Here is a 12333-nt window from a genome sequence, read left to right as displayed (position 1 = left end):
GGTTGGATGATGACCACATCCAATAGTGTGTACAGACATCATCTAACCATACTAATGGTTCCCAGTCAAATTGGATCATTTGTCCTAGGTGCTGAGTAACCAAATTTTTTTAAAATTTGGCCATGTCTATTGCAATACGCATGTAATCACAGTGTAAAGTTATGTGGCTACTTTACTTATAGTGGCTTGTCAGCTAGTACATAGGTTTATTACATCTTCCCCATAACAATTCTTACCAATGCACACAATAAGTCTACTGCTTCCAGAATTAGTTCCTGGTGTCCAATCCGTGTAACTCCCAGTTCCTCCAGTTCCTGATGAGTAATACGTAGTAATTGATCCCCAGCAATCTTTTCCCTCTCGAAGTTTTTAATATACTGTTGCAGGCAGTCATCTAGACCTGATGGAAAACAATTACAATGTTGAAGTCCGATTAGGTGTTCATTTGACAGTGCAAACATGCCTATTGCTTTCCAAGGGAATGTACATATTTAGCTTTTATCCAAAGAATAACAAGTAGGATACACAAGAAGACAGAGCCTCTTCACTTCATAGTATTAAAACATCAAACTGTGTAACTGGCCTCAAAATATAATTTTTAAGTGTGAAGTACAAATAAATATCACTCAATCTTGACAATAATTTCATTAAAAAACGTGTAAAGTATACTCAATCAGACTATACCTCTGCATGTAAAGGAGTATCAACACTGATACAGACAAGATTGAAAAAAATAAAAATATCTTACCACAATGCGAACGAGGAATATGTCAACACAGTACATAAGAAAAAAATATTTTCCAAGTGAAAAAAATCTACATAACTAAAAGTTATAAGATTACATTAATTAAAGCTTTCTTGTGCCCACCACTTATTAGCTCTCCCTGACTATCAGCAGGAATAGGTAAAGTTCTGCACTGTCCACTGTACTGCAATTGGTCCTGCAACCGGGTATTTTTTTAAACAGTAATACGCCATTGAAAGTGAGCAGAAGTCAGCTGAGCATCTGCAGGCACGAACCAGTGTAAGGATGGGTAGACACTACAGAATTTTCCAACCAATGTGTTATCTACAACGATTTTACCAACGACTGAAAAAAGAAAAAGTCCCGATCAGTATGCTGATTCAAGCATACACAGTATACATGTTTTAAAAGATTTACCCTCAGATCTGTGCTCTTCAACTGTCATAACCGTCAGAGTTTACAGTGTCATGATCTTTTCAGCTATGGACATCCTGATCATGAGTGCATACATACTGCAGGATTGGAAGGATGTTGTTCCATAGCTGAACAAGCTTTATAGTTCTGCTGAACAATCAAAACAAGCGATGGTCGGTGCTTTGGAACGACTATCGTTTATCGTCTAAGTGTACACACTAATGCAATAGCGGGCTGAATGTAGTATCTACCTAGCCTAAAATCGCTAGATCACGAGCGCCGGACTTCAATTAAGTAGTCTTTTGGCCCCCGCCAGGTTTTACTCACTTTTATGGATAGAATTTTTTCTTTTAACCGTTTTCATATAACCTCTTCTAGAATATTCCCAATTAACTTAATTTCTATACAGCTTTCCAATTTTGGTAGGTATTCATCTGCATTTGCATGCGTCTTCTTGCTTTTCAATGCTTCCCTCACTTTGCATAGCTAAGCCTATTTAACAAGCATCGCCCAAGATACATAGATTTTCTACTTATATTGAATATTTATTGTGATCTATATTGTTATTGTGATGAGTTTCTTAATATGATCATGAGAATAATTTTGCTTTTGTCCACATCTAACCTGCCCCTGAATAGTATATGAATCACTGAAGGAGAGGTGGTCTTTTTCTCTAGAGAAACCTGGCTTCCAAACTACATTGTATGAAGACACTGGTATCATCTAAAATCAATGTGGCAACGTTACTTTGCATCAACATAGTGAGTCACCACACATGCCATGTCCAGGACCAGGAGAGAGGTGCGTGCATCAGGACCAGTCAAGGCATGCTGCATAATGTATCTAATATGTAGTCGAGACTCAAATGTTGGGTGGGAGCACAGGGCTCCAGATTGTCCACTCATTACACTCTTAATACCCCACTCGTTAACAAGATTCTAATATTTCTTTGTTAAAAAAAATAAACACACAATCTACCTGCGATGTCTTTTCCCACATGCTTTTTATACCAGCCCAAAACAAAAGCAGCAATTAAATACATATAGTAACTTCTGAGGATTGGTAAAGGTTAACCAAACTGCCAAAAAGTAATGCTTATCAGAATTTCCACATGCCATCAGATCTACACATGTTCCTCATACATTCAATCAGAACTGCACACCCCCTACCCCTTACATGCCCATCAATCTCACCACATGACTTACACACATCCCATCAGAGTTCCCCAAATGCCATCACATCTCCTTACATGCCCATCAGTCTCTTTACTTGTCCCTTACTTGCCCACACAGAGGAAGGAGGAAGATTACACTACACGCTCTCCTATCATCACATGATCACCCAAGAAAGGGTATGTATACCTTTCAACACTATTGGGTTTATTTATTAATTTGCGGCGACTAGGCTGATTTTTGTTAATCTATGCGAGAATCATCTAAGTCATCTATTGCTGCAAGCCCCCTGTGCCATCACACATACATTACTGTGCCCCTTCATCACTATGCTGTGCTTACTTATGATCCCACTGCGCCCTCCATGCTGCTTTCCCCCCTTCACCTGGCCCCCTTCATCACTCTGTTCCATGATGCCCCCCGCGTCTTCTTCATCACAGTGTGCCTTTCACTGACCCCCCTCTCCATCACGCAGTGCCTTTCACTGCTCTCCCCCCCCCCCAATCTCCTTCATCACTCGGTGCCTTTCGCTGCTCCACCCCCCTCTGCATCACTCGGTGCCTTTTGCTGTCCCCCCTCCCCTCCCTCTTTTTCATCACTCCGTTTTTTATGGAAACATAGCTTGATCATCAAATAATAGCACAAGCTGCTAGTATTGTGGGGTCTATTTATGACCCAGTGTGGTCGCTATCAATATGTATCACTGCAAATCACCCCACGGTTAAGAGGAGGGGTACATTAGTAAAATCTGCCAAATAGGTGGTAGTTCAGCTTGAAATGCCACTGCTAGGCCAGAAACTGCAATGCTGTGGAAAATGGAAACTGTCAGGGAAAAAAAAAAAAGAGGGCTTTATAATGTTGCATGCAAGTCAAGGCAGCCATACTCGCTCAAAAAAGGCTTCAAGACCATTTATGTGGATTTGAAATGTTCATTAATCATGATATAAATACATTTTGTCCTTGACTTTGCAGCTACCGGTATATGGAAATGATCTATGCACTCTACATGCAATGACATGTTTTAAGAAAAAAATTCAGAAGAGAAAACAGAAATACTGAAAGTGCAAAGGTTTATTATTAGAGAGTAGCTAAATCTTTAAAGTATAAATTGTATGTTTGAATAAAGGAGTTAAAAGTTCCATACTTAATCTTACATTTAACTTTTCTGATTTTAGTTTATTAAGTCAACAAGATCATATTATTATTTCACCAATTTCCAATTAATTACAGTTCGGTTTAAAAAGTTAAGAATCAGGGGCTGGGTGGGCAGGGTGGCATCAGCCCACCAAGTCATTCCCATTGTAGGCAACCAGCATTTTTTGAATTTAAAATGTTACCAATAGGCTGCTGAGCCGTGTATTGCCTCCCCAGTGTAACATTTTTAAAAGTGGTCTGGGAGACCGACCTGGGATAATTCTTCCAGACATTTGGGGAAAGGGGCAAGTATGAGTTAACCTAAGCTAGTAATTTTACAAGGGCCAATCTAACATAGGTTGAGTACAGGAAGGTCATGTTCACAGTATTACCAGCCAATGCAGGCCAGAATGCAGATACAAGTTTTTCAGCCGTATTATATACACCAACCTATGGGCTGGTGCAAATACACTGTGATGGTACAGAGAATCCCCAGGACCAGATAAACGTTTCTGACTGGCTGATTGCAATTTCACCTCTGACATTGATTATGCAGGTATTATAGGATGCTGTGTGTGCATTTATAAAAAAAAAATAAAAAAAAAAATCAGCTTACCAAAAAAAGTTTTATTGAGCTAAGAAGCTGTTTCTGGGTATGTGGGTGTAAATATGCCTGCTGTAAACCTAGCACATATGCTACAAATGCAGAGCTGGAAGTATCTTGAGACACACAATATTTGTGTTTGTGGTTTTAAGCTGTAAATTATCCCCTAAGTTGGTGATGTGCAATATTAAAGCTTGATGCGCTGCAAACAAATCTATAAAAATTGTATGTTTGTAGCCCTATCTTTATTTCTATCAGAAATAGCAGGAAAAGGGATAAAGCTTTTACATTAGAAATTGTTACAGTTTTGCATACATGGATGGATCTAAACATTTTGTTTACTTTAGAATCAACTGAAACAGTGTTGGGCTTGGTCCTGCCATTAAAGCATACTTGCCAACATTGGCAAGGACTCCTCCGGGAGATCAGGGGGAGGCGGGTGTGTCACGGTTTCCAGTCAATTACAGCAGGGGCAGGGCCACAACAAGGCACAATTTGCGTCCTAAGCCCCGCCCCCACCACTTTACTATTGTGGCGATTAGGAACCGGGAGGTTGCCTTGCTCTCCCGGGAAGACTCCCAGAAATTTGGGTGTCTCCCGAACATTACGTTAGAGTAGGCAACTATGCCTTAAAGTCACCTGAAGACCACAAGTCTCCCTGTGGACCTACAGTATATTTGATACCATGAAAGCATGGGAACATGGCATGGACTATTGCCTTCAGATATACCAGAATCATTGAAACAATATGCATATTTAGTATAGTATGGCATTTGCAGACCTTCCAAGATTCTCTAAAATCAGGAAGAAAAAAAAAACAAAAAAAAAAAAAACGACCATACGACTAGGTCAGCTCCCAGATCTGCCCGAACCACGCACAAAGCCCAAATTACTTCCATTGACACCTTTCTACTCTTCATTCAACAAAATGTTTGTAATTTATAGTGTACACTAATCTAACACACACAACATCACAGAGGTGCTAAAACTGACTATATTGTATATAAGGGAAACATTTACATTGCATAGCTTGGGTTCTGAAAATGATTTTTAGAACAGGGTGCAAGGGTTGAACATTATAAGTCAAAACCATTATAACACATACAAAATTTTACAAAACTAATAGATGGGTACTAAAATGTTAGATGCTTCCCTATATTTATTTTGTGAAGCTACTTTCATCAAGTTAGGTTGATAATTTGCAGTCTGGAGACAAAGACATGCTTCAGAATTTTGTAGTGCTCAGCAACCGTAACAAAGAGAACGCATTATGCGAACAGCACTACACCGTCCTTAAGGCAGTCGTGCTATGTGAGGAAGCAGGTATAGCAGAAGAGGACGATCGGGTGCCATTCAAAAAATCCACACGTGCCAACGGTTTGAGAACATAATTTTGATGCATTTTTACGCCAATGACAAAATATTAGAAAATTCTTCTACATTCGTTACCAAAAACACAAAATCTATTACTATTCTATTTCTCAATAAATACCAACTATAAAACAAAATTAATGGGTCTATTTATTAATATGGGATGATATGGAACTTTTTCTACTGCCAAATTTAACAAGAAAAATGTCAATGCTCAGCTCCCCGCGATACTGGCTGCCAGCAGTAGTCTTACTGCTCACCAAGTCAATCTGCCCATGCATGAGCCCAGATTTGGGCTTTCAGTTCAAGATTCAATTAAAAATAAATTCTAAAGTTGTAATAAAAAATAAATAAATAAAAAATGTAAATAATAAAGTTTCGGCAAAGGCCCACAGCAAATGCTACTGTCTCGCTTTTTTGAATAGGGAGGAACCAGTCAAATTTGTGGCATTTTGCGCTCCCAGGAAGTGCCATTACATTGAAATATGGATGATTGTTTTAGGGATATAAAAAGGAGAAAATAAACAAAGTATATGTGTAAGGATAAAAATCCCCCAAAACACTTAATACATTAAAAAACTAAACTAAGCCAGTAATAAAAACGGTTATTCAAACCAGCATGGTACCCCCCAATTTGTGCAAGTCACTGGTGGCCACTAAGCTCTCTCTCTCTCATAAGTCATGAGCGAGCTCTGCAATGCCAGACAGTCAAAACAACAAATTATACAATATACAAATTGTGCATAAAAACATAATAGGTACAGATATGAGATAGAGAGCTCTGCTCGTATTGAGGGAGAAGGCAATGCAGAGCCAATAGGGGCTAATCAACTAACTGGGGTCTATTAAAGGAGGCAAAAACCCCTATTGGTTAACAGATCTCATCAGCAATAGCTTTCCAAAGCTTTTCACTCAGCAACTGGAACTGAAAGCCCAAGTCTGGGCATGCATTAACATGCTAGCCTGGTCACATGTGTGTATATCTCCTCAGTGGTAGGAGTTCATTTACAACTTAGCCGGGCCAGTCTGAGGGCCAGTTTCGCTGAGGCAGCTAAAAATTGCTCAGCGGCTCAATGAGATTTTAACAATAAGTTATGACGATAGGTGACTTTTCACTGCAGTAGAAAATCAGCCTTAATGCCAAATAATAAATAGACCCCTTAAAGTGAACTTTAGAGCAGTAGCTTGTTGTAAACTCAGATGGAGAAGTATCAGGTGAAGGTAGAAAAGGTTTTAGTGAAGAGGTGGTTTTTGAGAGAGCGCTTGAAAGATTAAAGGAGAGGCTGGTTGGGTGGGGTTGGGTATTCCATAAATGGGGAGCAGCATAGGAAAAAGGTCTTGGAGGCTGGAGTGAGAGGTGGTTTTCAGAGATGAAGCAGGGCACAGGTCAGAGTCAGATATATGCAAAAGGGTAGACACATTAGGAGAGGTAAAGCAAATTATTGATGATCTAGGTCAGGGGTGGACAACCAGTCAGAGACCAAGAGCCAAAAAATATCTATAGATACTGCAAAAAGCCAACTTTATCCTTTATATGTGTGTGCATATACAAATACCCAGTATAAACATGTGCATACATACCTTACACACGTACATTAAAAATATAACCCAAGCAAAAAAAAAAAATAATCCAACAATGCCAAAATGTTCAGAATAATTATAAAAGCATCACAGCTGTGCACTGCACAGCAGAGGAGGGTTCAAAGCGGTGGTAGTCATTTTCCCGGCTCAAAAATGACGTTGGCCACCGATGATCTAGGTAGAGGAATGGTCAAAGAGTGTGGCAACTACAGTTTAATGCCAAAAAATGCTGAATCATGCACTTGGGATTCAAAACCCCAAAGACTAAATATAGAATTAAAAGCACTATAATGGAAACTACTGAGGAGAAAGGGGATCTAGGAGTCACTATTTCAGGTGACTTAAAGGCAGCTAGGCAAAGTAAAAAAAATCAATGAGAAAGGCAATTCAGATGCTTGGTTGCATAGGGAGAGGAGAGGAATCAATAGCAGAAAGAAGGAAGTAATGCCACTGTATAGGTCATTTGTACGGCCTCATCTAAAATACCGTGTTCAGTTCTGGAGGCTACATGAAAATACAAATACATAAAAGACTGTACAAAGAAAACAAAATGTTGCATGGTCTATAGCACAAAACTTACACAGAAAGACTAAAAGATCTTAATATGTATAGTTTAGAGCAGAGGAGGGCAAGGGGGGACAAGATCGAAACTTTCAAATATATCAATGGTTTTAGCAAGGTACAGTAGGGAAACATTCTTCAATGAAAGAGAATTATTAGAATACAAGGACATGCACTGAAACTGGAGGGAAATAGGTTCAGAGGAAATAGGTGGAAAAATTACTTCACAAAAATGGTAGTGAATATGTGGAATAGTCTCCTATCAGAGGTGGTAGAGGCTAATACAGTAGAGTAAATTAAACATGCTTGGGACATATGGATATCCTTACAAAGAACTAAGGATCAAATAGAGTTTCAGGTTCCTATAGGTTAGTAAACGGACAGGCTAGATTGACCAAGTGGTTCTTATCTGCTGTCAAATTCTATGTTTCTATGTAAGAGGGCAAGAGGAAGAATATCTTGTGACGACATTATCTCCTCAATACCTGCTGCCCAAAACACTACTGTGTTTAAAGAAAAACTAGCATGACGTGAGTGACCTACACCACTAAGATGTATACCATATACAGTATATACACTATATGGAAAAAAGTATTCAGCCACACCTGTTAATTATTAAATTGAGGTGTTTCAAATCAGACCCGTTACCAGAGGTGTAAAAAACCAAGCACCTAGCTATGCAGTTTTCATTTACAAACATTTGTGATACAAAATGGGTCGTTCTGAAGAGCTCAGTAACGTCAAGCGTGGTATGGTGATAGGATGTCACCTTTGCAGTAAGATAGTTTCATCCCTGCTGGGTATTCCACAGTCAACTGTAAGTGATATCCTGAGAAAGTGGAAGTGTTAAGGAACAACAGCAACTCAGCCACAAAGCGGAAGACCAGGTAAAATCACAGAGGAGGGTAAAAAAAATGCTAAGGCGCATGGTGCGTAAAGGTCACCAACACTCTGCTGATTCCAAAGCTGAAGGGTTCAGAAATTCCACTGGCATTAATGTAAGCACAAAAACTGTGCAGCGGGAGCTTAATGGAATGGCTTTCCATGGCCAAACAGCTGCATACAAGCCTCTTATCACCAAGACCAATGCCATGCATCAGATGGAGTGGTGTAAAGCACACAGACACTGGACTGTGGGGCAGTGGAAACGTGTTCTGTGGAGTGACTAATCACGCTTCTCTGTTTGACAGTCAGATGGGCGAGTCAGGGTTTGGCAGATGCCAGGAGAATGTTACCTTCCTGACTGGATTATGCCAGCTGTGAAGTTTGGTGGAGGAGTGATAATGGTATGGGGCTGTTTTTCAGGGTGTGAGTTATGCCCCTTATCTCCAGTGAAGGGCAATCTTAATGCTTCAGCATACCAAGTTATTTTGAACAATGCTATGCTTCCAACTTTGTGGCAACGGTTTGGGAAAGGCCTTTTTCTATTCCAATATAACTGTATCCCAGTGCACAAAGCAAGGACTACAAAGACATGGTTTGATGAGTTCAGTGTGGAAGAACCTGACCTCAATCCCATCGAACACCTCTTTGGGATGAACTGGAAAGGAGAAGAAAAGCCAGGCCTTCTCATCCAACATCACTCCAACATCTTGTGGAAAGCCTTCCTAGAAGAGTGGAAGCTGTTACCACTGCAAAAGGGAGACCAACTCCATATTAAAGTATATGTATTTGAATACAATGTCATTACAGTCACTGTTGGTGTAATGGTCAAGTGTCCGAGTACTTTTGTCTATATAGTGTAGCTGTAACAATGCAAAGAGTGATCAATAAGATCTGTGCTTAACTTTGACAAAAACACATGGAAGGCCACAATGAGCATGTTGGTCAACTGTCTGCTCAAAAAAAGAGCTGTAATCCAGGCAAAATTATCAGCAGAAAAAAATAAAATTGCCAACATGACATTCTACACATGTAGTGGCAAAGAAAGAATAAGGCCTTCGCCTTTCTCTATGAGTGCGAGTTCTGCAACTGTTACTGAGGCATCTACTTGTAAGTTCAGTTGTGACCAAGCAAGACCTTGTTATTCGGACTCCAAAAGTGGTGCCCAAATACTTTTACGTGTAAAAGCCGAGCTGGAAGAAAACAGTAAGGCATTAGAGGAAAATGTATGTTCAGATTCAGAAGTGACAAATCCTTGAGGAGAGTCTATCCACGAGTGCTATGTGTAATCCTGACCTATCTGATAGTGTACCCTTAAAGAAGGCCCCTTTCAGCATTTCTGCAGATGTGTTCATGAACAGCCCGAGTGTAGCCAATGATACACCAATTGAGGATGCCACTTTGGAATTGCAACAGGATGAGGGGGATATTTGTGTAGCCGACGAGGGTGCTAATGAGGATGTTGAGGCTGAGGATGATGACAACATCTTGCCACAGTAGAGTTAATTAACAGCACTGTTACCTTAGGTGCCTTAAGGCCATTGTTACCTTGTTTTGTGGGGGCCCAAACAAACCAAGCACTTCAGCCACAAGGAGTGGCACTTTTGTGGCTGAAGTGCTTGGTTTGGGAGGGCCCAAAGACAATACCAATCTTGCACAACTTTTCTTTTCTGCCACTGCGGTGTGCCAATGTGTCCTAGATGTGATAGTAATTGCCCTGTGTTTAAGTCATTGCTCTGTCGCTTAGCATCCAGCCAGGTCGCTGCAGCATTTGTCCGAAAGTATATGAAAATAATAATGTGACCTGTGAGGTGGTCAAAATTGACTGCAAATGACTTGAAATTAGTGTTATTGAGGTTAATAATAATGTAGGAGCAAAAAAAGAAAAAAAAAAAAAAAAAAAAAAGAGTATAATTATGTGAGCTTAGCATATTTTAGCAATTTTTATAAAATGATACAGATCCAAAACCAAAAACACACGAGGGCGGTTTTGCCAAAACAAAAACACGAAGCTAAGGCAGATCCAAAACCAAAACCACTTCACAGGGGTCAGTAAGCATCTCTACTTTTAATCAATGCTCGGTTCTATGGCTTTGGAGTCCCTTCTTGGATGAAGTATCAGCTTTCCGCAAACCTTGGGTCACACCAGGGGTTCTCTCTAGTGTTATCCACATACTATGTCTGTTTCTGACTATGTACATCATTAATAAAATTACCAATAAAATTAGTACTACTACTGCTAGAGAACCTACTGTATTGAAGTGTATGTATGCACATTTATTTCAAAAACAAAAAACATATGGATGCATGAGGAATGTTATCTATAGAAAAAATATATTTGTTAAACATTACTTATATAAATGTAAGCCACATACAAACTTAATTATGGTGGCCCTTTAAAGCGTTTTCAATACAATTCTGAATTTACTGTACATTTTCTGAACTAAAATAGTCAAAAAGCAACAAAACCATTTTGTTCCACCTAAAAAAAAAACTATAGTGTAATACAGAAGATTGAAACTATATTTTACAAATTACAATATAATATTTTCCAATTACAAAGTATAAATAACACAGATTTTACCCAAAACCGATCTGTAGGGCACAACATACAAAACAAAATAAGATAAAAAAACAAACAAACAACTATTTTTGCTATTTCTCTGAGCCAAGTGATTTCTATCAATGCAGCTATTTTTAATTGTGAGTTGGCATGATAACGACCTTGTGTGGGAGTGCAGATGGCAGGTTTTTCCCCCTCTTGTAGGAGTAATCGTGATACTAGAACTGAAGACATGCTAGAAGTGAGAAGTTCTGTTCTATACAAAAATGTTATGACTAAATTTCTTATGTCATAGAATGTGGAGGAAGGAGGAGAAAGCTATTTAGTAGATGTAGCACTCCAATCTAGTGTGCCTTTACTGACGCATGTATTTCTGTATCAAGTCCTCAAAATGAATAATCTACTGGGTGAAGCTTGATTAGTGCATCATTATAGATATTAACATTATCAAGCTAATTTATGTTACCTAGGCAGAGATATAAATAAATGACTAGTGTTAATTGTTTCAGCGCAGTTCAAAATGAAACATCTATTTCCTAGTCGATATCTATGATTTTAATGCACCCTAAAGAGCAGTGGGTAATTAAACACGCCTCACATACAACCACAATAATAAATTATATTTATTTATTGGATACAGATAAGTACATTGCATGATTCCACTGCAATATCATTCAAACATGCATGTGCTGGACCTGCAATAGAACAACACTGTGGGGTATATTTTTCAAATCCGCAGTTTAGTAAAGTGGAGATGTTGCCTATAGCAACCAATCAGATTCTAGCTGTCATTTTGTAGAATGTACTAGATAAATGATAGCTAGAATCGGATTGGTTGCTATACATCTCCACTTTTTCAAACCCACAGTTTAGTAAATATACCTTGTGTGTATTTCAGGTTTTCCAACTTAAAGGGGCTGATAAAGATAAATCATTTTTGCTGGCGATGGGATTTTCCTTTGCTGCGAGCTATTCATGAAACAATAACAATGCTATCTCCAGCAATAAGATTCAACTTTTCACGGCGAGGCCTATTTGACCAGTGGCGGTACTTTACATTTTTTGTTAATGGTACATCACCATCCTGAGATCGTAATGACAGAGATCATTAAAAAAAAAAAAAAAAAATCACCATAATAAGCAGCAATAAGAACAACCTACAAGTCGCCGAAGTAAGGGGCTTTTAACTCAGTGAAAAGGGCCTAAGATGCTATATTGAATGCATTGTTTTTCTTAGCACTCATAGTAAAGCAATGTTTTACCATAAGCAGGGGGAAATTTACTACATTTTGTTAGCTTTATTTTC

General features: G+C 39.0%; 1 protein-coding gene across 5 annotated transcripts in view; it reads right to left on the bottom strand.

Moving 5' to 3' along the window:
* Positions 1 to 12333, bottom strand: part of CNKSR2 (connector enhancer of kinase suppressor of Ras 2) — a 273911-nt gene that overhangs the window by 220685 nt on the left and 40893 nt on the right. For all 5 annotated transcript variants that reach the window (XM_075196557.1, XM_075196558.1, XM_075196560.1 and 2 more), the window contains exon 2: positions 237 to 400. In XM_075196557.1, coding sequence (XP_075052658.1) covers positions 237 to 400 — 164 coding nt within the window. The remainder of the gene's footprint in view (positions 1 to 236; positions 401 to 12333) is intronic.

Source organism: Mixophyes fleayi, chromosome 2, assembly GCF_038048845.1.
Source record: "Mixophyes fleayi isolate aMixFle1 chromosome 2, aMixFle1.hap1, whole genome shotgun sequence".
Classification (NCBI taxonomy): domain Eukaryota; kingdom Metazoa; phylum Chordata; class Amphibia; order Anura; family Limnodynastidae; genus Mixophyes; species Mixophyes fleayi.
This window is presented reverse-complemented; position numbering and strand designations above follow the sequence as displayed.